The 25450-nt window shown below is 25.3% G+C and overlaps 1 protein-coding gene across 1 annotated transcript in view; it reads right to left on the reverse strand.

Annotated features, from left to right (window-relative positions):
* The window catches only part of LOC129975502 (uncharacterized), a 122713-nt gene that overhangs the window by 17912 nt on the left and 79351 nt on the right, over positions 1-25450 (reverse strand). The window contains exons 50-64 of the mRNA XM_056088564.1: positions 24257-24316; positions 22479-22514; positions 20378-20410; positions 19182-19311; positions 18195-18334; positions 17400-17532; positions 16204-16364; positions 14782-14890; positions 11689-11801; positions 11442-11574; positions 7255-7466; positions 6161-6202; positions 5598-5621; positions 3747-3894; positions 1413-1534 (exon numbers count right to left, since the gene is read on the reverse strand). Of these exons, the coding sequence (XP_055944539.1) occupies positions 1413-1534; positions 3747-3894; positions 5598-5621; positions 6161-6202; positions 7255-7466; positions 11442-11574; positions 11689-11801; positions 14782-14890; positions 16204-16364; positions 17400-17532; positions 18195-18334; positions 19182-19311; positions 20378-20410; positions 22479-22514; positions 24257-24316 (1596 nt within the window). The remainder of the gene's footprint in view (positions 1-1412; positions 1535-3746; positions 3895-5597; positions 5622-6160; positions 6203-7254; positions 7467-11441; positions 11575-11688; positions 11802-14781; positions 14891-16203; positions 16365-17399; positions 17533-18194; positions 18335-19181; positions 19312-20377; positions 20411-22478; positions 22515-24256; positions 24317-25450) is intronic.

Raw genomic sequence — 25450 nt, forward strand, 5'->3', positions numbered from 1 at the left:
GCTCTTTATTTGGCAATTTATATTAGAAAAATGGAATTGATGTTTTCTTTATCATATAAAAAAGTTTTATGATAAAAAGTTTTTGCCATCTTCCTTTTGAACTTAACAAAGTTCAATTTAACAATCAAGAATTCACCTGGTATTTGACAATGAAGGCTTGTATTAATATGAGTGAACTTAAGTATTGCTAAAATTTCCAGTTCACTCTACATCATAAAACTTTTGCATAAAAAATATTAATTTGTAAGAAAGGGTATTATTGTTTGGTTTAATTATGTATTAATAGCAAATATATAAATCTTGTTAATCAGTAAAATATTTGCTTCTGTAAATTATACTTTAGATAAAAGAAAAGACCTCTATCTTGCCCCCAGAAAGAGGATAAAGCATTGTATCATAAATTTTTTAAAATCTTCTCAATGACAATAAATAATTTTTTTATAGTATAAGTAAATTATATTCCGTTATGGAACATTTGGTCCCTCTATTAGCTATTTTATCATTTCATTTTTTTCTCATATACAAAGAAAAAATATAGTAATCACCAAAAATATTTGGCAAATTTCCATGTTTCAGACTACAATGAGTACAAAAAAGAAAATAATTTTTGGAAGTATGTTTATCTGTGAACATTATAACTTAAAAATATTTTGAACTATACCCTTGAAATTTGATAGATGGTCTTAATATCAATTTTGTGGAAGCCTAACAAATTTGGAAGGGAATCCATACACAAAAAAATCTGTCTGTTCAAGCACAAATGAACACAACGATTACAAAACATAAAGAGTTAGAGGGATAAAATTTGTTATTCAGACCAAAAATATATAGCATCAAATTTTGAAACAAATCTTTCAAAGGCTTGATTGACTTTTGGTCTGTACTTTTGCACACATGTAAGCGAGATATTTAAAAAAATGAGCATTTCAAAATTAGAGTAGGATATTGTCTCTTAAATAGTAGTTCATCATCAAATTTTAATTTCTATCAGTTAACGAAAAGACATTCAAAATATATGCTTAGTTTTCTTTACTCAGTTACTATGACAAAATTTTTATGTGCAAATTCTGGAAATAAAAATCTGAATACTCGTGACAATGCCCAAAGTCCATAATTCTAAGAGGGTGGTTGATGGAAGACAGATAACACATTTATCAGAAAGCATACTAGGAATCCTCATGAAGACCCCCCCCCATTGGTTCCTGATGTTGCTTTCTTAATATAATTTTTTATGAAAAATGTAATGATTAATTCAATTTCTGAGGTTAAATTAAAAATTCAAGCAATTTTTTCCCATTTGTAGTTTTTAAGGACTATAAAATTTTCTTGAACAGAGAAAAGATACAAATTCATTTAATGTTAAAAAATACATCATATAACATCTCTGTAGTAAAAATGTAAGATATACTCACCAGAAAATCTCCTGATGATGTTCAGAAAAGAGCTCAAGAGCAATCTGTATTCCCTTCGACCTTTTGGATGGCATTTTAAATTATCTTGTGTGCTTATGCAATGTTGGAGAAGATGCATTATTCTAGGAGGGGGGAAAATTTTATAGGTTACCTAATAATTTAATATTTTGTGAACCATTGTTCAAAAATTTTCGAAATGGCTGAAGAATCACAGCATTTCAAGAATAATTTTCATGCAATTAGGAAAGAAGAAAAGGCAACATATTTTACTCTTATGTAAGTTTCAATTCAGTACTTGTCCTGAAATGTATCGAACAATTTGATTTATCAAAAATTAACTTGCAATGTTAACAACTATATTTATTTTATTAAAAAATGGAGAGCTGGAGATGAATCTTCAATTTATATCCTTCGCAGTATAAAGTATAAATAAAAAGAAAGTTAACAGGTTACAATAAGATATATGGAGAAGATGGTGGGAAATGTGATCAAATCAAATGCAATATTTTAAACAAATAGCTTCAATTAAAGTTTTAAAACCAAGTTTCAAAGAGCAAGTTGTAGACAAAATTTGACTTAAAGAAAAAATATTATTAAACTATCGTTATCCATAAACTTTTTTTACTTTTATAAAAAAAAATTTACATTAAAATTTTTCACATTAATTTTTTCAAAAACTCTTCAGTTATTTTTCTTCATTTGTTTGCTCTCATTGGTATTTAAGTTCTTTGATTGTTGTGTAACATACAGCAATAAATTGCCACATCCCTGGTTACTCTATAATACGTTTTGAGAATGTATGTAATATATTTATGACTTTCTAAAACATTGTGTGTATATTATATATATATAATGAACTGTATAAAGAAACTAACATGCTCATGAGAAGTTTTTTTCTGTCTGTTTTTTATATCCATTTCTACACATCTGTCTTTTACAATATTATCTATCTATTTAGGCATTCTATGGCACTAGGCAGTCTGCATTATGAAATCCTTTCAATGAAATGATCTATTAAATTTCATATTTCAGCACAATTTTAAACTAAAATTAACATAATAATGAATTATTTTAAGTCTGCTGTGTGAAAAAATGTTTCGATTAATTATGACTCATGACTGTGTGGTCACTAAGTTTAAGCAGACAGTGTTAATAATTACTGTAATAAATGCGAGTTCGCAAATTGTACAGACTAAGTCTATGGCAAAGGATACCGACGTGCTCCGATTGGTTTAAGCCTTGGCATCTTTTTGGCAATGTTTTGCACTCATATTAGTGTAGTTTTCGCTTATTTGGCTCAAACCTTGTACCTTTCATTAGTTTTATGGAAGATACGAGTGAATATCAACACGATCTAATTTTTATTAATATAATTGTTTTCTCTAAATATTACAATTAATACTACTAAAACTAATTAACAATCATAATAATAAATATTACTAATAATAATAGTAATGCAAGTAACTAATGTTGTTTATGCACAGAAGTATAAAAACTAAATGAAAGTAATTACTCAACAACAATTGCTGTTAAATAATTCTTGCAGCAATTAAATAATTCTTATTTAGCTATGATTTTCGGGCCTTTATCAGATAATTTATGCAGTCATTGAAACTTGTTGCTGAACGTTTGTTACTTTCCCATCAACTACATATGGGGAGATGATTACTTAATGCCCAAAACGTATAAATATGTAAGCTTTAATGGAATATGTGTTTCCGTAGCTAATTTTTTAATTATATCAAAATAATATTAACAAGAAACACACATAAAAATATTTTTAATAAATTGTAATTTTTATATTTTCTGAATTTAGGTTTCAGGATTTGATCTTTTCTGCTGTATATGTGTTCCAGATTAATATTACATGTAAACCGTAAAAATTAAGGGAGGGATAAATTCACATATTTTATTTATTTTTGTAAAAATATATTTCGGTATGGCATCTTTTTGGCAAAACAATGCCAAAAAGATGCCAAGGCTTAAACCAATCAGAGCATGTCGGTATCCTTTGCCATAGACTTAGTCTGTACAATTTGCGAACTTGCGTAATAAATAAGTAAAGTGAAGGAAAAAGGTAGAAATTTCACCAACTTATACTTGGCCCCATCTTATTAATTTGTGTTTGCATTTGTATTTTTTTTACAAATTTATTCGGTTAAAATATTAACAAGTTTTATAAGTTGGCCCCCTCCCAGCCAGTCTTAAGCAGTTACCAAGTCTGTGCCTAGATAAAGTACATTCAATGACAGATTTTCAAGTTTTTAATTTTTTTTTTATAGAAACAAACTTTAATAGACAGTAACAAATATTTAACTTAAACTTTTTACTTACTTTTCAATGGTCAATAAATCTGGATTTTTCAGCCCAATTTTTTTAGTTTCACCAGTCATGCAAGATTTTGTTGCATTTAACCATTTTCCAATGTCATAGCCTCGACAACTTCTCTGGATAACATATTTTACTGACGAACTATTTTCCGCTGTAGAAATTACATATTGATATGATTTAAAATATAAAATTTCATAGAAGCATTATAATCTAAACTACAAAATATTAATTTTATTAAAAAGCAGTTTAAAACTTTTAAATTTATCATTAGTTTTCCTCAAATTATTTATATTTTTTATTTTAACACTGAATGTACGCACTTCATAATATAAGGCTCATTTTACACCCATTTCCTCTCAAAATATTTTAGAAAACTCTAACTCTTATTACTTACTTTGTAATGGAATTTCGCTGCAACAAATGTATTATAAGCCTTTTTTTTGGAAATTTACAATAAACGGATAAAATATTTTAGAGAAATTTAAATGAATTTATAGGATCCTAACATCATATCAATAAGTACTTAAAGTAGTGGATCTATTTTAATAATGAAACGAATATAAAAATGACAGGTCACAGATTGTATAAAGCAAACATCTGTTATATCATCAGAATACAATTTTATTTATCAGAGCTTTAACAACAGTATATGCTTAATTTAATTTTATAGGAAGAATATTTTTTTGAAGTTATACAAAACTATTTTGGAAGAGATATCAAATCTTGAATGTAGAACAAAAGGTAGTACTCTCCTGTTATAAATATATATTCCTGTGATAACTTTTCTTGTGCTAAAATACAAATAGACAACATACAAAATTTATCTAAATGACATACACAGCGTAGTTTAAAATTATTTGAAAACCAACAGACTTTTTTTTAAGTTACAGAAGGAGAATTCCACTACAACAATGCAGAAAATAAATAAGTGCATGTGGCACTAATGATGATATTCAATAATAAATTTATTTTATCAGCATGACTTGCATTGATGTTTCAACAAATAAAAAATAATTTAATTGCTATTAATTGCTCTTTGAAATGTATTACACTGCATTGTTCATTATATTGTTGAATTTATTGGTAATTGTTATCATCGAATGATGTTTTTAATCTTGTTGAGTTTATAATAGTATATGCTGATGGTGATTAAAGGTGGCTCAAAGGAAAAATAATTTTCATTTTATGCTTTCTTTGAAATGTTTTAAACTAGTTACCTCCAAATTTATTAAGAATTTAAAAAAAAAAAACTTTTTATCTTCTTATTTTTAAATTCTTTATATTACAAGATAGTATCTTAAGATAAAATTGTTTATAAACTGTAAGCTTACTTTAGAAATTGGCCATTTTACAATTTTATTTAATTACTATGCATATATGCTTGATTAAATGCTTAATCATCACATCATGAGTCATATGGACATCAAATTATCATACCTAAGATTAAATTACTGAAAGAGATAATAATTTGAAACACAAATTACATATAATCCACAAACACCTGAAATATTCCATGATTCTTAATTAAACCAGTAAAATAATACACTTTTGAAATGTAATCATCTAAATAGTTTATGAAAAAAAGCAAAACAGTTACATAGTTAGCATATTTTGCTTAGCTAAGATGACCTTTGACTATAATTATATATTCTATAATTAAACTGAAATTTTGTTTTCATTTGCACATTCTTATGTAAATTATAATTAAAGAATATTTATATAAAAAAAAGATGAGTTCTCAGAAAAAAACTCATGAAATAAAAAAAAAAATTGTAGTGAAATTTAACAGTACTAGAGAAGCTTTCAAATGCTCTTATATAATTCTTTCAACATATAGAAATAAGAGAAACTTACACAAATGTAATGGAACACACATATCTGGAAAAAAAAATTATGAAAGTGAATACCTTTTTTTACTAAATAAACAGTTTTGAAAATAATATTTTTGATATGAATTTTTCAAATACTAACAAAAGAACAATAATTACTTAAGGAATAAAATTACATTAAATTTCAATATTATAATTAATAAGAAATTTTATTATTCAAATTTTTATATAAAGTGCACATTTCTGTCAAAAAAGGAAAACGGGATTTGGTGGATGCAGTAGAAAACATTATTTCAGAGCACATATATTTTATACAATTTTTATTTTTTGTAAAATTTAAAAATTTAATACACTTTACTCAAATTTTAATCACACATCAAATATATTTTATTAAATTCAATCATGTTTGTTTATTGAAGCCATCTAGTTTTTCAAGCACAGATTTGATATCAAATATTTAAATAAACATAATCTATTTTTATAAAAAATATACTTTACTTTTAAATAGAGTTATAAATAAACTTAAATTTTTTTCTTGTGATAATTCAACAAAACTAAAATGATATGTTATTATTTTTGGAAACTCACCTTCTAGAGTTACATCAGGATTCATATCATAATCTATGTCTTCTGTAAAAACAAAATATTATCGAGGGTTAGTAATATGCATTTGATGTCTTGCAAGCAGAATCACTTAATTTTTAGAAAATCTTCTTTTAAAAATACTATAATTCTTTTCTGATATTTTTATAGAATTTGAGTAATCCTTGTTGATACTTACAAATTTTATTTTAAAAAATAAAAGGAAATTCAAGCTCTTGTCTAGAATATCAGAGCAAAATAATGTTTCATAACTGATTCATCAATCTTTATTTTATTTTTAGAAATTTTCTTTCATTTATAACAACAAATGTGGACATATAAAAAATTCTTTTAATATTATCACAGCAAGCAAGTGTATAATTAAAAGAATGATAACTATTGTTATAAAATATTTTTTTTAATAATTTATTAAAATTAGAGAGTAATTTGTTTGCAGGAATAAAATAGATATAATTAATTGAAATGCTAATTTTTATTTTTAAGAACAGTAAAAATAGCTTCTGAGACTAATATGTTTAGAAACCACGGAGAAAATTTATAATTTCAATTAATTTTTATATACAAAATTATTTTTTTTGACATTTCCTTTCTTAATGGATTTTTATACCCTACCAAAAAAAAGTGCCAAATTTGGTAGATTTACTGATTACTCTTGTAGAGTGTTTTGAATGAATTCACATCATGCATGTCATAAATTACTGATTAAATGCGAGTATATAAGCATTATTGTGTTAATAGACAGAGAAAAGAAAAACTTTATTATAACAAATACAAGTAAATTTATTAAATTAGTATCCACATTAATTTAATAACAGATTAATTTTCTTTTATGCTTTATAAACTTTCATTTTTTTTCATTGACATTTTAATAAAATATTTATGATTGGCTTTGAGAAGGAAATAATTATACAGCAGGCTTTTAAAAACAATCGAATTCAGAAAAATAAATCATATCCTCTCATTAATAATGTATAAATAGTACATTAAAATTAGAATAAAAGATACAATTAATGAAAGTATATGCTAAATTACAATGGAATTTTGAAAATTATTAAGATAATACCGTTACAAACACATACCTTGATATTCTGATTCACATATATCCAACTCATCACCAAATACTTTAACACTGTTAATACTACGATAAGAATAGGGTGAGAAGTCATTATCTGCATTGGTGAGATATGCAGCATTGCAAACAGACTCAAGAATAGAGAGGAATCCTTCACATACATCTGTACTACAAGCATCAAGAGCTCTTCGGAAACAATTTGAAACTGATCGCATTGTACTAAGGAATAAAAAAACATAGTTATAAAATTATATTTTAAATTAATAAAATAAAAGTTGGACTACTGATATATAAAGTTGGATCAGAAAATAAACAAAATTAACTATATTTTACAGATCTTTTATATAGTATATTTAATTGATAAATAGCCAAATATTTTCTTACATAATTATGTTAGCATTTCATATTTAATTATAATCACATAATTATCTGTACTAGTCTTTACTTTAGATCCTTAATTATTTTAAATGTTTTCATTGGTAAAAAGTATTTTTCTTCCAATAAAAGTGTTTAAAAAGAAATAAAAGTTTTTTTAAGCCAGTAATGGTAATCATATGCCTATGGCAGTTATTTTTAAAAAAATGAAAATGTTTTTTCTGTTAAAAAAATTAAGCAAATCTTTAATAAAAATACCAGAGAATTATCATTCATTATAAAATTTCTCAAACTGTTAAAATAAAATACATAGATTTTATTATTCATGTTGAATCTGAGTGCTCTGTTCTTTCACTTCATATGAGATTATACAAATTACATCAGATTCAGATTTTTCTGAAATATTTTTTACAAATACAAGATAAGCCTTAAATTATTAATAGACAGACATGATTGATTGAGACAGCTTTTGCAAGAGGGACTGTATAGTTATTTGGATCGAGGATTAATAACACTTTTGGCATCATAAAGCTATATCTAGTTCCTTGAAATTATTGTTTATTACATTTTAAAGGTTCTTATCATGTATTTAATGGGAATTACTCCTTTTATTATGATTCAGGGATATACGTGCTTTACTCTTGCTTTAATGGAAAAAATGTGATAGGATATTAGATTATTTAGATTTTCGATCACTCAATTAAAAAAAGCTTTTTTTCAAATTTTTTAGATGTGACCATCTATGGCTTCAATGGAAAACAGATTATTTAATGTTCACATTACTTAATTGATGATAATTCTGAAGATTTTATTTTGTATAATTCATATTTTCGTTTTATATGAGGGTTTCGTTTATATATATTTTTAAATAAGCTTTACGCTGGTGAAGCATACATCAACATGACATAAAGGACTTAATGAAATAAAATCAGATTATTTTTTGAGGTTGACTTGAAATTTTTTCGATCAAAAAGAGATACTAATGACTTTAAGTTCATAAATTTTCTTTAATACAGATTATATGATTACAAAATATTCATTTATTTTCAAAGTTAAGGCTGAGGTTTTTCTTTTTGTTGTTCATTTGATAAGTTCTTTGAGCAGCCCACATTCATTTGATATTATATTTGATTTCCCTTTTCCAGAAATATCTGCATAATTTTTTTCTGTGTTCACAATGGTTCTTCGTTTTGTTAGCAGGTAATTTTCGAGCTCTCTTCCCCATTTCCTTTAGAAAAGCAGCCAATGCACATTTTGACCACTGTAAATTTTTCCAATAACACTTTAACTAAGCATAAAAAGTATTAAAATTATGTTACTGATATCTGACTTTTCTGTATTTTTCTAAAACTGATTTCCTTTTTAAATCAGCAATATTGTCACTTTAGCTGTGACAAGAATCATAGTTACAGAATATACAAAAGGCAAATATCAGAACTGTGCCCTTTTTTATACCCTTTTTTTTGTCTTCGAAGAGTTTTAAACCTTATTTAAAAAGCTTTATATTAAGGGTATGTATATATTAAAGTAAATTTTAATTGCAGTATACTTATTTGAACTCGTAACTGTTTTAAAATATTAGAATTATCAAATTTTAAGAATTTACAGGATTAGAATTTATGTAAATAGTATCTATTCAATAAATTCTATCTTATATAATCCACCTTTTGCTTACAAAATAATGTTTTTTAAATCGTAAAGTAGCAAAATAAATGTGATTAATTAAAGTAATACATGGATTAGAAAAATAAAAATAACTTTCATAAAACATTTCATTTTTAATATATTAAAAATAATATATTTAAAAACCTTACTGATGATATGGAACCTAACATTTAAATTAAAAATATTAATTTGATTTCAAAGAAAGAAAGTAAAGTATGAACCAATTTTGAACGATGCTGTTCTTTCCTGGTCTGCTTACTGCTGAGCAATGAATTTCTTTTATTGAATGCATACCTATTTAAGGTATTAAATAAATCATAAAACTTGTTTGCCATACTTCATCCTTGCTACTTTTACATCATATCTTGAATTTCAAGTGATATCAGACCCCATAATGGAAAAGGTGCATAAGCATTTTAAATATACAATTTAAAATAGTACATGCAAAATATCTATCATAATTTATAACTTAAAAATAATGTGCTGAATGAGCCACAACTATGCAAAAATAATTCCATATTAACTAAACATATTCAGTATTAATCAGTGAATAAGTTAATCATCAAAAACAATCTAAAATAATACAAACTGTTGATAAATATAATTACTGTTCCTTACAAATAAAATAGATTTTGAACAAGAATATCAGGGATTAATTTAGCATGGATTATTTCATCAAGGCCTATCTCTTACCTATCATGAATAAATAAATAAATAAAAATAACAGTGGGGAATCAACACATTTCTTTTTATGAATAAATGAGCATAAAAATAAAACTACATAATCCAGACTCACAGTTTTATTAACAATACACACATAATACTATTAATAAAACTACATAATTAAAATAAATAAATAAATTAGACTGAAAAACATTGTAAAACATTTCTTACTTTCTTTGATAAAAAATTATTTTTTAAAAGAAATCACTAAATATACTTTAAAAACATCTAGCAACTATTTACCATACTTATGAATATATATTTATTGTTTCAAAAGTTCAATGAATATATATTCATATCTTTTATAAAAATCACTTTAACAAGATGTTGTTCAAAAACAAAGTGTTTTAATAATTTTTGCAATTCCTGATAATTTACACAAAATAAAACTTAAAAGAATTTTATCATTCAACAGAATTTAAAGAAGCAAATAAATGAGACTTTTTTATATTAAATTATTATGAAATAATTTATAAATATGTTTTTTAAACCATATTTATCAAAACACATTGCATTAAATCTTTCATTGATTTCAAAAGTATAAGTTGTAATTTAAAGAAAAACCTGTATATAAATCTAAACTTTATATAAGGTATCTATGATGGAATTTCAATCACTAATTGATTATGCATCAAAATTACTTTTTTTTCAGAAGTCAGAAATTCGTTTTATTTCATTCTGAATTTTAGAAGTTTGGCTATAGTGATCAGAAAAGAACTGCTGCTATATTTTTTTTCTTCCAAAAATGCATTCTTTAAAAATTTATTAGAAACTTTAATAACTGTAAATGGTATTGCTACAGAAATTTTTTCCAAAAGATGTATGGTGAGAAGTCAGAAACAAAATTAGCAGAAATCCGGAACAAACAGCAAATCATTATTAAACAATTACAACAGCAGAAAGCGCTCATAGAAAATTCTCCACAATCGACAATAGCAAGATATAATTCACACTCTCTTATATTTGCTTCTGCTTATATAATTTCTGTGACAATGTAGATAGCATCTAAAAAGATCCAATATCTTGGCTTCTTATAAAGATATTGCCAAAATTACTGTACTTTCTAAAACCTTCATTTTTGTCACCAAATGATAGTCATGTTTATTATTAAGGTTGGGCTTTACTGACCTGGCATCCATTAAAATATCCATAAAACTCTCTTCTCTACTGTGAAATTAATTATCTAGCAAAGCAATTTTACTGATCACTAACAATAAAATGTTACAATTAAGACAATGAAAAAAATTCAAACTCTATTTTATTCTTAAATCCATTTTTTAAAAAATTGTAAATCCAAAGAAAGCATCTAATGAAACATGCACAAGGATGTTTTGAAATAAATCTTCACTAACAATTTTTGTTATGTTAAATAAAAATTAGTTATGATATATTTTAAATTATAACAAAGATAAAAATGATTTAAATTCTTACTCTTTATTCATTCCAGTTCTTGTATCTTGCAGTGTAGAGGTTATGACTAAAAGATTCTGACAACATGGTTTTAAATTATTTAAAGTAAATTGTTCAAAGCAATAATCTGTTTCTTCAGAGTAACTTCCTCTTCCTATGGAACATAAATAAAAAAAAAGTATGGATTTCATGGAATTAACTTTTTAAAAATATGAAAAAATCACAGAAAATTAAAAATTAGTTTTAGAAAAGTAAAATACACAATTACCTCCTGTGAGCACTTCGATAAGATACAATAGTATTTCTTTGAAAACAGTCCATTTAGACAATATACAATTAGGATGACACCTGATCAGGCAATTTATAACTATAACAATTCTCCTGAAAGTAAATGGATGATTGCTTTTAAATGTCAAAATTCCTCAAAGAAAGCATTAAAAAAAAGTGTAATCAAACCCCATTCAATTTTAACATCCATAATAATCTTAGCTTAAATTTCTTACAAAAACAAGCTCTATTCATCAATGAATATCTTATAGAATTCTTTAAACTGCCAACTAAAGAAAATATTTTTATAAATATTGAAAAGAAAGAAAATAAAATTTTTAGCCTGAATTTAGTTTGAAAAATTAATTTCATGAATAATATTTTAATTATCTTATTCCATAGTTAAGATTTGAAGAGACAAAGAATAATTATTATTTCAACTGGCAAACTCAATGGAACTTGGAACTTTCAAATAAACAAAATAGTAACATATTTACCTCTATTATTTAAATAACTGGAAATATGACACTATTTTAATCTGTTTGTGATTCAGCATATGAGATTCACTCATAAACATCTATTGCTGAATGAACAAATGCTTGTATAACCTCACTGTAATTGGGACGGAATTTTTTTCCCGAATGTATATATTTTTGTCTATCTTGTTATGATGATTGATATTTAATTACTATATGACCATTACTTATGGGAATGGGCCAAGATGAACGATTTGGAATTGTCTGTTGAGGAACTTCAGAAACAGAAAGTTAACCAAATGAGACCTCTAGCCCTTACCACATTATTATACAGGCAAAGTTAGCAAATGCCCAGGAGCCTCATAATTTTAGGGGGCCTTGAGCCTTTAAGATTTTTTTGCAGTGTTTTGAAATTTAACTTTGTGCTTTTATTTAATTAAAAAAGCTTGATTATCATTCTTTTTCAAATTAAAATCAATTGTTAATTAAATTACATTTGGATTAATTAAATTAAATTGGAAGACAGAAAAGTAAAGGTTGCCAGGAATAGCCACAATGAATGATGTGGAAGTCAGATGCACAGAAAAGATCAGGCACTGAGGATGACTACATATAGAAGAGGAATTCAAAGAAAATAAAATTCGAGCAACACTAAGGCTGGAATGGAAATTTCAGGAATGAAAGCTTAATTTATGATCGCAATATAAATGGACTTACTTTCAATGACAACACCAGTTATTTTTCTGCACTCTAACTTTGTAATTGTATATAAAACAGTATTTTATCTATATATTTTAATTAGAAGAATAATCAAGAATGAAGTGTAAATCATGATTAATTGCAAACTTGATAAAAAGAACCTATTATTTTGCTTAAAGATATTATACTCGTTTAAGTTTGAAACAAAAGCAGTAACACTGGCAACTTTGCCAATGATTACTAAGAACATTTTTACTTTAAGCACTTTTTCTATTAAACTTTGGTTTAGAGAATAAATGTGTTTCACATGTATATTTATAAATTGGCATTTAGCCAATGTATAATTTCTGCATTGTGAGCCTCTAAATTTGTCCAATCTTTTATGTTGCATGAAATAAAATAGGTAATGAGAGACTAACAGTCATACATGGTTTTGACAATTTTGGGAAAAAAAAATAATCACGAAAATATAAATATATATAGAATGCAGATATTAAGAAATATATCTATACTTATAATAAAGCTCAATGTGTGTGTGTGTGTGTGTGTATGTGTTGCCGCTCTACAGGCCAGGTCATTTGACATACAGCTATCAAATTTGGTACATGTATACCTTAGAGGTCGGGAATGTGCACCTGGGGTCCCTTTTTTGAAATTTTAATTATTAATTAAAAACTAACTTTCCCGCCAAAAAAAAACTCCATTTTCCCCACCGCCAAAATAATCCATAGTAAGGCTTCAGTTTTTTTTTTCTCCCAACAGTAATGAGGCTAGGGTTAATATTTTTCGACGGATTATTTCAAACGATTCTGTTTATTTTCTTAATGTTTTATGCATTTAAAATTAAACATTGTTAATTAATCCATGTTTCAGATTCATTCTGAAGTACTTTTGAATTAAAATAACACAGAATAAAGGAAATTAAAAATGTATAATCTGCATAGCGTTACCCCAACTGGCGTAGAAAAATTCACGCATTTGCGTTACCTAACTGGCGAAGAAAGTTCACGCATGCGCATTGTTCTGATTGTTGTCATGACAACCACTATCAACGGATGATTTAAATTATTTTTAGGTTAGTTGCATGCTTTTGTAATTAAATTGTATTTATGTTAGTTATATATTTTTTTGTATATGCTTATAGTTTTAAGTACATCGTTTTTTAAGTAGTTTTTTTAAACCTGTTTTAGACCGATTATTTTAAACGATTCATTTTATTTTCTTAGTGTTTGATGCATTTTAAATGAAACATTGCTAATTAATCGATCTGTTCATGATGAATCTGAGAAATTTTGTTGACAAATTCTTGAGATATTACATAAATTAAGAAAGATATTCTTTAGTGCCCATAATGTTTAAACGCTCAGTGACTCTATTATCAGTAATCATATTATTAAAAAAAATGCTTTGTTTCGGTAAAAAATATTATTATATTAATTGCAGATTAATCATTTACACTTTAATTTAAAGCATAAATTCTACAAGGGGTAACAGAAAATTAGAGAGATACATATCACGTTATGACTGAAGGCCTTTATAATATTATGAGTGAATTATATGACTATCAAAATTTGAAGTTTTAAAATATTTTGCTGAAGAATCTATGAAAGTTGGAATTGCATAAAATATTTAATTATTAAAATTTTAACGAACATTAAGATTGGCGAACCGGCTGGTCGCCAAAGGCGGCTAGTGAAATAATAAAAAGAGGGAACTTAACTTTCTTCTGTTTTTATATATGAGAATTTTTCAGACATTATAATATAATAATAATAAAAAAAAACACTCTAGAAACTGAAAATATATATAAATAGTGCGAATTTCTCGAATAAAAATTCAGCAATGCGAATAGTACAATAGCACTTAAAAATGTATATTTATCTGTTTTTAATAATATGTAAATGAAGTAGGTGTTATACTTTTTTAATGGCAGTTTCTGAAACTTTTGTTGGCCTGATGAATCTGCTATACAATTATGAACATCTTGAATAAAATTTCTGATATCAACTGAATCACAATATCTAAACCCTAAAAAAATAAATATAAAAGGACTTAATTAAAATATTATTAAAAATATAATTCAGAGCTTATGCAGTGCAAGAAAAAAATAAGAAAAAGAATATATATGCATACAGAGAGAGAACATAAATCTATATCAAATAGAGCGTTAAAATAGAGAAATATTAGCATTTAATACACACTTAGTACGCATTAATATGTTTTAACTGCTAATATTTTACTATCTTCTGTCATATAATTTTATGTTATATTTTCACAATGTTCCTAGAATTAGAGCAAACTGAGCATTCACATCATTTTTGATATATTTTCTTTTTTTCCCCCAATTTTTTTCATTTTTACTTAATTATTTCTTATTTAGTACTCTTCACATTATACCCCTTTATTCGAGTTTACTTTTAGTCATATATTTTTCATTGATGTCTTTTTCATGTTTTTCATCTGCTCTCACTTTCTCTCTCTCTCTCTATATATATATAATGTTGATTCATGGTATTATTAGTGTTTACTTTACATCATTACTGGACAAATTAACTAGAAAAATGATAATCTTCCAGATTAGAAAAAAGATTATGATCTCTTGTATAAAATAAATAACATGCTTCTCACTCTAGAGGATAACATGCATTGCTAAAAATATGCATTATTTTAAATACTATTTAATTTTGCATATCGACCTTATATATGAAAAGTTGAGCATTCATCTATCGAATTCATATGTAAATCTACAATTTTAATCTAATCTTGATGAAATTTGGCTCTTATGTTCTTCAAAGCTACAGTAAAAATATAGTCAACTTTTTGAAGTTCAAAAATAAATTTTTGAATTAATTAGAATTTCATCAAAAATTATACTCCTCATTGACAATTTTAAAAAAAAATTCTCATGCAGAAAGAATACTGTACCATTTTAAAATTTGGAAACTGATCTTTTCTAACAATATCAATTTTCATAATTCTGAAGATAATTTTTATTTTTAGAAATTTTTGAAAGCACTGTAAACGACAATGGAAAAATTAATAATTGTCAATTTCCTTCACTCATGAAATTACAAAATTTTGTTCCTTTCTTTCTCTGTTGTTCAAGGAAGGAAGTAGTGGATTTGCGACTAAAAAGCTGTCTAGGATCACTGAGGTGGTTATCAAATGTCCTCTTTATCTTTTTCCAAACTATACTTGTTACAACTAAAAATTTTTAATCAATATAATATTAAATATGATGAATTTTTAAATTTTTTTATGATAAAAAAATAATACTTTTAGTTTTTTAAGAAAAATTATATAACTAAAATACAAAGATATAAAAAGAATTCATAACAAACTTAATGCATCATAACTGCAGCCTCCTCCCCTCTCAGAGCTAGGACACAATTTTATACAAGTTCCAAAAATAGAATAAATTAATTCTTCCAAAGTTTCAAGATCCGATGGTCGACAATGCTCCATTTGTTGCATTACACATGATGGGTCATGATACTTGTCACTGAAAAAAAAAATATATACTAAGTTTAAAAAAAAAGATTGAACATGAGGATGTATCTTCAAAAGAATACTTCTATTTTTACCATCACATGAAAGAATTTTTGTGTCAGCATAAATAAAAATCCATTTTTTTTTATTTGTTCCAATCTCTATGTTTTATCTTCTATGACAAGACAAGTAGTGTGAAAAAATTTTCATCATGTGGTTGATTCGTTGATTGGTTTATGTCCTTTATTAATGCAAGAGCCACGTTTGAATCAATAAATTTATTTAAATTACATTGAAAAGAAAGCGATATCATGTAAAAACTCTTCATATTGTAATACTTTTCAATGATAGCACAATACATCAACTAGGAAGTTACTATTATAAATTAAAAAACTCCTAATTGTTTTGTCTTAAAAATTATTAAAATGAATCTATAGATCCTTTTTCTCTTTGCCTTGAAACACATTACAGTTTGAAAGATATGGTATACATGATACAATATAAACAGAGTCCCTACTCTCTTTTTTTCTTTGTTAGTGACTAAATACACTGATAAGCAACAACAACAAAAAAATGAATTTGTATTGACATTTATCTCCATTATTATAAATAATAAGATATGAAATATAAATTTTTCAGAAAATATTCACCTACTGCAGCAATTCATGATTGACAAGTTCCTAGATAAAAATTATAATATAAAAACAATAAAAAAATCTCACTTATAATGTTCAAAGGTTAACATTGTTCCTTTATTATAGTTGAGAAAATAGCAATTTACTTATCTAACAGTCTCATTTAATCCTAATTCTTATCTTTAGAAAAACAGTATGACAGAATCAAGAATCGAGCTTTGAATATGAAATTTCTAGAGACAATGTTATTATTATGAATTATTTATGAAATTATACTTAAAAGAATTGATAACACATAAGGAAAAAAGTTTAAAATGAATGATGAAATGAGATAAAAATAAGTAATTAGATAATTTTTAGATTTGATAAAATAATTTTCAAGAAGATCTAGTTTTAATAATGCAACAACTCACATATCTAAAGTCAGGTTCATTTTCCCATGAAGAAGTAAATCTAGCAAAAGAGTATGGAATCCAGGAAAACAGGCATTCATTTTTTTCTCATTTATAAGAATCACACATTTTTTCAATTCATCAGATACATTTGCTAAAAATAACAGAAATGAGGAATCAGTACATAGGTGTTAATAAAGGGAATGGTAAACTTTTGGACATAGAATGAAATTCTTTTGCATAGAAAATACACATTACTCAATGTCTGTTAACAATAACAATGAAAAGAAAAAACAGCAAAGATTAAAATTACTTTATTCATAAAACTTAATAAAAGTTCTATTATAGAGACATATAGAAAATGGAATACCTAAAAGCTGATTAAGTAATTTTGACATAACAATGAATAAAATAGTTTAATTTTTAATTCACAACAAACTCACCCATATATTATTTAATTTACATTAAGTAATACAATGATTTTTTAATATATTAAAGTATTACATATATCTCAAAAAAATTTTCAAGCTTAGAAATTATAAAATACGGGATAATATATTGCGGTCAAATTAAACAAATTACTGCTAATTTTATTATTATTATAATCTGATTTTTTTAAACTTTAGATTATTGGAAATAAATTTGAAACTTGGTTTTGGTTAAATACAGGTTGTTAATGATAAAGGTAAGAGGAGCTTCAATTTCAAACTGTCACACAAATATCAAAAATGAATTTCTATTTCATTATTTTCAATAATAATTATTTTAATTATTTTCAAGAATTTTCAATTTTGTGATTTCTTTTCAACAGCTTACGATGGAAATGATAATTTTCTTCAATTCTTCCAACAATAATGAATTCTCTTTCAAACATCAATTCCATCAGACTAAATCTATCCTCACGGCAACTTGTGTCACCAATTATTCGAATGCAAACAGCAGCAGCTGCCTGTAGTCTGCAAAATAAAATATTTTATTAACTAATAACACAATTATTAAACTAAATATAAATATTTAATTATTATTAAAATATTTTATTATAACAATCACAATATTTCATAAATATATTGAAACTATCAATATCTAAAGGGGTTCATTATATTGGAACTATTACACAATTTATATTTATATATAAACAGTTATCATATAGCATTTGAAAAATGCAATGAGTGTAATTTGTATTCGATCACAAAAATAATAATTTATGAATTTAGTCACCAACTTAAGGGCAAAATTATTAATTATAGTACATAAAAAGCATATTGCAAATTCATTCATTTCAGAAAATTTTAGACATTCAATTTATCAGACAGCTGCAACAGTAAAGTAAGACTATCTTTAAAGGCCAGGAAAGCCTGGTTGTTAAGGTGTTGCATCCCTTAGATTGTGAGTACGACCCCCGTCGGCCGAAGACTTTTCATGTGTGTGGTGGCTGGCGCACGTATAAATCTGTCGTGACCACAAAGTCCTCCATGTCGAGAGTAATACCATTGGGGACTCTGTTCAGAGGTGATCGTTCTCTGATCCAGGTCTAAATTACGATCTGTGGTTGAGTGAATGAAATGCATGAATGAAGTCCGTCCCATAAAAAAGGTTGTGACACATGAAGTAGCTACGTCGTACTCTTGGCCCTAGTTGGCGCTACTGTAAAAAACAAGAGACGCTCACACGGCTTAAATAGCCGATGGATAACTGTCAGCAGGCTTATTAAAGTGCCATAAGTCACAACACAAGACTATCTTTAAAACTTCTTTGAAACAAAATCTTTTTGAAATAATTATATTTAAAAAATCACAAACTCACTGCTGAATAGTTTCTCTGTCCAACTGCGGTCCAAGCAAACACCCTCGTCTACGCAACCGTTCAACTGTACAGTTTCTTATTAATGCTAACCAATATTGTAGCCATTCTGATGTACAGACTTCTCTTGCTCCTTTTAAAAAAGAATAACATAATGAATTTCATTATGCCCATATTTAATTTAAAATGAAAAAAAAAATTCTCCAATAATTTATAAGCAAAATAAGTACTACTCTATATATAAATTTGGAAATAAAATTCTTTATAAGATTTTATAAAGAAAATTTTGGTTCAAATGTCTATTACCTTCTACAGTTACTGCAGTTCCTTTGTAGTTATTATAGTGATATATGATTTTATGTAGCTATCTTTTGACAATCAAAATTAATTAAAAAATCAGGTTGTATAAAATGACTAAGTAACTTTATTAGGTCTAACATATATATAAAAAAACTACGTTCAGTTTTAACACATTAAACTTTTATTCATCGCATTAGAATGAACAATAGCAGACATCATAAGTTTATTAAATAGTAAAAATTTAATCACATTTTTAAATATATGGCTTTAGAATTCTTCATCACTGAAATCAAAATAAACAAATCTTGATAGTTTATTTCGCCACAACTGAAATTTTTCACTTCTTTTCTTAAATTCCATTTAAGCCTATAGGCAACAAGTAAAACATCCAAATTTAAAGAATATTAGTTCATTGGATAATAGAGGAGTAAGATATAAAACTCCCATATTATATACAATTAATTTTTATTTATTTTGCACAATAATGTACATTCATTCTGTTTAAAGATAATAAATTTCTAATTTTATGAAATGTATTAAAATAACTTTTTTAAAGATATATAAAGATATTTATAATATGGAGAATATTCTTTCCTAATAATATGAAGAATTATAAAAATACTATTGAATTTACAGAGTAGAAATCTCTTCTTTAATATATTTAAATAATTTTTTTTCTATTTAGTTTACAATTTTTCCATCCTTTGTCAGTTTTATATATTTTATTGTAACATTGTATTTTATATATATTGGTTATTTCACATTTATCCAAATATTAAAGTAAATAACTGAATATAATAAAATAAAAAAATCATAAATAAATAATTTTTTTCAAAGCGATTATAATAGTTTTAATAGGAGCAAAAAAATGAAAGAATAAGATGCATGGAAATACTTACGAGTAACTCTGTAACAGCTTGTGACAGTTCTCACTGAAATAAATTATAATAATATTTTATTACTTTAAAGGTATTATTGCTTTCAAAAGTAATGAATAACATAACTACTAAAATCAAATGGGAAATTAATTTCAATATGGTATTTTAAACTGAAAAATTCCATAAACAGTCAACATTCATTGCAATTAAAAATTAATAAAATTTGAAAATTAATATATTTAAAGGGATAAAGAAAGATTATTTTCAATAACATTTACAAGGAAGAAATGTAAAAAAACTAAAGCATTTCAGAAAGGATAATCCAATAAAATCAATATTTAATGAAAGAATCTAATTTTGAAAATGGGTATCTTAAAAAAAAATGTATATTGATTTATGAAAGAAAAAAAAAGCATCTTTTAAAATAAAATTTCAACAAAATGGAATTTTATTCTACAGATTCATTGAATGGTAAACTGAATCCATATAACTGCAATCACAGAAAAGTGCATGAGTAATTATTTATGACTCTACTTCAAAAATCAGGAAAACTGCTTTGGATCAACTGTTGAATTAAATAATTCACATTAATAACATACATAAAAGCAAACATTACAAGCATTAGAAAACAGAAAAAAAAATATTTTGGAAATAATGAAAATTACTTAATTTTAAAAATTTAGTTTGCTTTTTTTAATGATGAACATTTAAGTTTGGAGTAAAACTGTGCTTTTATTCTTCTTATTTAATAATTGAAAGTTTAGTATGGTCAGCAAGATAATTTGATGCACATAATGGCTTTTCAATTTGCTTTAATTATTAGCTGAGAATCTTAATATGTGTCAAGGAGGAAAAACTGTACATAGAAAGAGATTAGTTTATAGAAAGAATTTTGATAAGTTGTGACACTATACATTAAATTTTTCTCTACAATTTTTATGATTATTATTTTGAGAAAGATTTTCTTATTCAAAAACTTCATACATATTTTTTTAATGAGAATAAATAATATTCATAGCCTACACAGCATTTGTTCCAATAATATCCAAGGTTCTCCAGTATTCTATCTTAACATTTGTTTAATTAATCTTTAAATGACATATTTACTCTAAAATTACTTTGAAAATAATACCAAGTAACATTTTCACAATTGAGGGGATAAAAAAAGGAGTTCTAAATATATCTGGATGGCAATCTTCCTTGAAAATGCTAACTGATGGAAGAATCCCCCCCCCCCTTTTTCTTGCATATATACAGGACAACTGATCTCCAATTCTAAACAAAAATCAGGATTTTTCAAGTATTGATTTTTTTAAATAACTCTCTCTTTAATTTAAAGAAGTTTGTATTATACTGGATATCAGGATTTCCCCAAATTAATAGATAGCATTATAAATTTTATATTTATAGCATTTTTTATAATTTTTTTTTTTTGCATTTAATTGATTTATAAAAGAATTTTGAATTTCAAGAGAATGAGCATTAGATGCAATTAGTATAAGATAAAATAGCACAGACGTTTACAACAATAACTTAAAAAAAATCTTTTCAAAATGTAGCACCTAAGCAAATGAATTATATGTTTCTTTTGTGGCAAATTGCTTATAATGGGAATTAAAATATAATTCATATTTGAATAAAGAAGAAAATTAAAAACATTTTCGGGAAATATCAAAATGTAAGGAAACAAAAATGATAAAAATTACTGAGATGGTTATTGTTTTAGTTCCACACTGATTTTAATATTTTTTATTCCCTATTTCATTAAAAATAAAAACATTAACAAACAAACATATTGAAAATTTTAAATATATTCTAAAATTTTTAGCTCATTCTATTCAAATACAAATCTCTTGCTAGAAAATTAAGGTAATGGCAATGATAATGGCTGTTCCAATATTTATAAATTAGTAGGATAATTTATATAGCCAGTAGAATAATTTTTCCAAAGTACCAAAATTTATTTTCATCTTCCACATATAAGATACAAATGCTTGTTAATATGCTATACTAATGAATTAGAACCATCAATTTCTAATTTAAAAAAATAGTTTCTTAATAATGTTCTTTTAGTTGATGAAATGATTTAAGAAATGAATTAAATGAATGACATTTTACTTACTTCTAGGAAGAGGGAAATGACAATCTTCTTCTCGATCTGAAAATTAAAAAAAAAAATGCAACTAATACTTCTATGAGAATTCAAGGATGTATAATAAAGAGGATATACTTAGAGGGAGGAGGTATATTTAAAGATATTCTCCAAAGAATTTTTCAAAATAGACTTTCTTTTATATTTTATAATACCAATTTATAAAATATAGATTAAAAAAATAAATGAATGTATGATATTTAGTTAGTCCTTTGCTGGAATAAATCCTAAGCGATTATTGTGCTGCAAAAGTTTTGATAGCATTGTATTAAGCTGGCATTTTCAGTTTTAGTTAAGAAAACTAAATAAAAATGTTAATTATTAAAAAAATTTCTTTGTTGCATAAAATTGCATATATCACAATTTATTTTTATTTATGGTTAATTAATGCTTCATTTGCTCATTCAATTTTTTATTATCTTTACACGGAAACTGGACTGCAAAATGAGATATTTAAACAATCCCTGTTGTATAATAAAAATTGGTACAAAATAAATGCAATAAAAAGGAAAAAAAAAAAAAAAAAGCATATTATGAGCAAAATGCAAAAGAATGACTCAAGTTTAAAAAATACTTATTTCTAATAATAACAACAAGAACTTGAAAATTAATATGCGATGCTCTATTTCTACTGGTTTGAACATGGCATAACAATAGAGACTTATTTAAAAACACAAATTAATAAAAAAATTCAATGATTTGCATTCATATATCGGGATAAATAGAAATTCATAAGTGTTTTTCAAATTTATTGTTGAAACGATTCTTCAGACCAATTTACGAAAAGTTGATATAATTGTACTATATTTTATTTTAGCTTTCGAAAAGCGAAAGTGAGTTCCTTGAAATATTCGTTCTACTCCTTGTACAACACTCATTTCACCATTTCCATTTAATACAAAAAGTCAGTGGTGTTAATTTTTTTTCATTTGGGATTCTATTTCAAAATGATAAAAATTTATTAAAAATGATAAAAATTAATAAAATTAAGAATTTAAAATAAACTACCTTGCAGACTATTAAATTTGCTTTCAATTTTTGGCAATGCATTTCTGTGAGAAATTTTTACTTGAAAAAAAATGCACATGCCTTTGAATTATTATTCAATTCAATATGCATTATCATAGCATTTTGGAAGCAAATTGAAATATCACATTTATGTTAAAAAAAAATAAAAATGGTTAAAAAATGTAAACGTAATTCAAACATTTTAATTTTATCACCTTCCAATATCTAAACATTTTCTCTCATTTTCTTAATGCAGAATAGCTTATGTAATAATAATAATAATAATGACAATTGAAATTATGAAAATGTTTTGCATTAAAAATATCAAAAAGAAATTTAGTTTTCATTGCATCTGAGATCTCCCGTTAGCTTACTTTAGCTAACGGGAAAAAAAATCAAACAGAAATTATAATTATAATTTTTTTTTTTTTTGTGTGTGTGTGCAAGGAATGGGAAACAATCTGAGATTACTATGTCAGAAATCCTTTTTTTTCTTTACAATGCTGTTGAAGTCAAGTTAGGAGAAAACAAAATACCCCCCCCCCCCAATCATTAATTTAAGAAAATGTAGTGAATAAAATATACTGACAGATTCTGCAACTTAAAAAAAATAAAAAATAAATAAAAGTAACATATTTTTGCACACATTCCTAGTTTGTTCTGATTTAATTAATTTTTATGATAAATATGATGTTTATAAGAAAATTCTATTCAACAATAACACCTATAAACATAAATACCTGGTTGAGTATATTTTTCAATCGAAGTATGAGGTTCTGGCATTTCTCCAACAGCATGAGCTAGGAGAAAGATATCAAATTATTAAAAAAAGCAAATAACCATTTTCAAATTAGACAATTAAAAAAAAATTTTTTTTTTATAAAACATTAACTGTTAACAAACATTAACTGTTAAAAAAAACTGTTAACTCTTCTACTATTGACCATTTATAAATCATGTCACAGCTAGCTAATATAATAAATATAAGTCAATTTTTGAAGAAGTTATAGTACTGATATATAAAAACAAACAGCATCATTACTAGTAAAATTATAAAGAAAATTTAAACAATAGAACAAATTACTAATTTTTAGTTAAGATATACTTAACAATGTTTTACAACGAAAAAAAAAATTACAATAAAAAATTTATGAAAATAAAATTAACACAATGGAAATGCAATAAAACGGAAATTGATTATATCCTAACAGATTTGTCAAAAAGTGATTATTATAAGAGTGGAGCAATTAAATGACCTCTCTCTATATAAAATAGAATGCCTTACTTCATCTGAATCTTATACAGTTCCACAATCTTCACAGATTCAAATGAAATCTTGTACATCTTTAAGCACTTTGAAAGATTAAATATATTATTAAACAGCTGTTAAATGTTAAAATGGGATTAAAAGTTTTTACATTTTAGAGTTATAACTTTCGAACATGTTGGTGCACAAAAACGATTTTTACACTATCTTAAAAGAAAAAAGAAAAGAATGTAAAAGATCTAACACTTTTTTTTAATAATCTCTAATAAAGAAAGGCGATAAGCAGCTTGAATGCCCAGATTTTTATTTTCAAAGTTCCATATATAGGAAATGAATGCTTCATAGTATGAAGAAGAAACTAATAGGGGGATAATAGTTGTGAAAGAGCCTCTTAAGGAGCCTTCTTTGGCGATCTTTTTTGCCTAATAATGGTTAATATGCGATTAATACACAAGTAACAGAAAATCTAATATGTATTTTCGATGCTTGCTCTCCGACAATGTAAATCATTGAAATCAAAATTTGACGAGCAACTGCAGTAACTTATAGTCACAAGAACACATAACAAATTTCATTCATTTAAGTCATGGCATTTGCAAGTTATCATGCTTACATGCATGTAAAAATAAAGACTCAGGCAGTCAAGTCTTTTACAGATAACAAAGAA

This window comes from Argiope bruennichi, chromosome 7 (genome assembly GCF_947563725.1).
Source record: "Argiope bruennichi chromosome 7, qqArgBrue1.1, whole genome shotgun sequence".
In the NCBI taxonomy this organism is placed as follows: domain Eukaryota; kingdom Metazoa; phylum Arthropoda; class Arachnida; order Araneae; family Araneidae; genus Argiope; species Argiope bruennichi.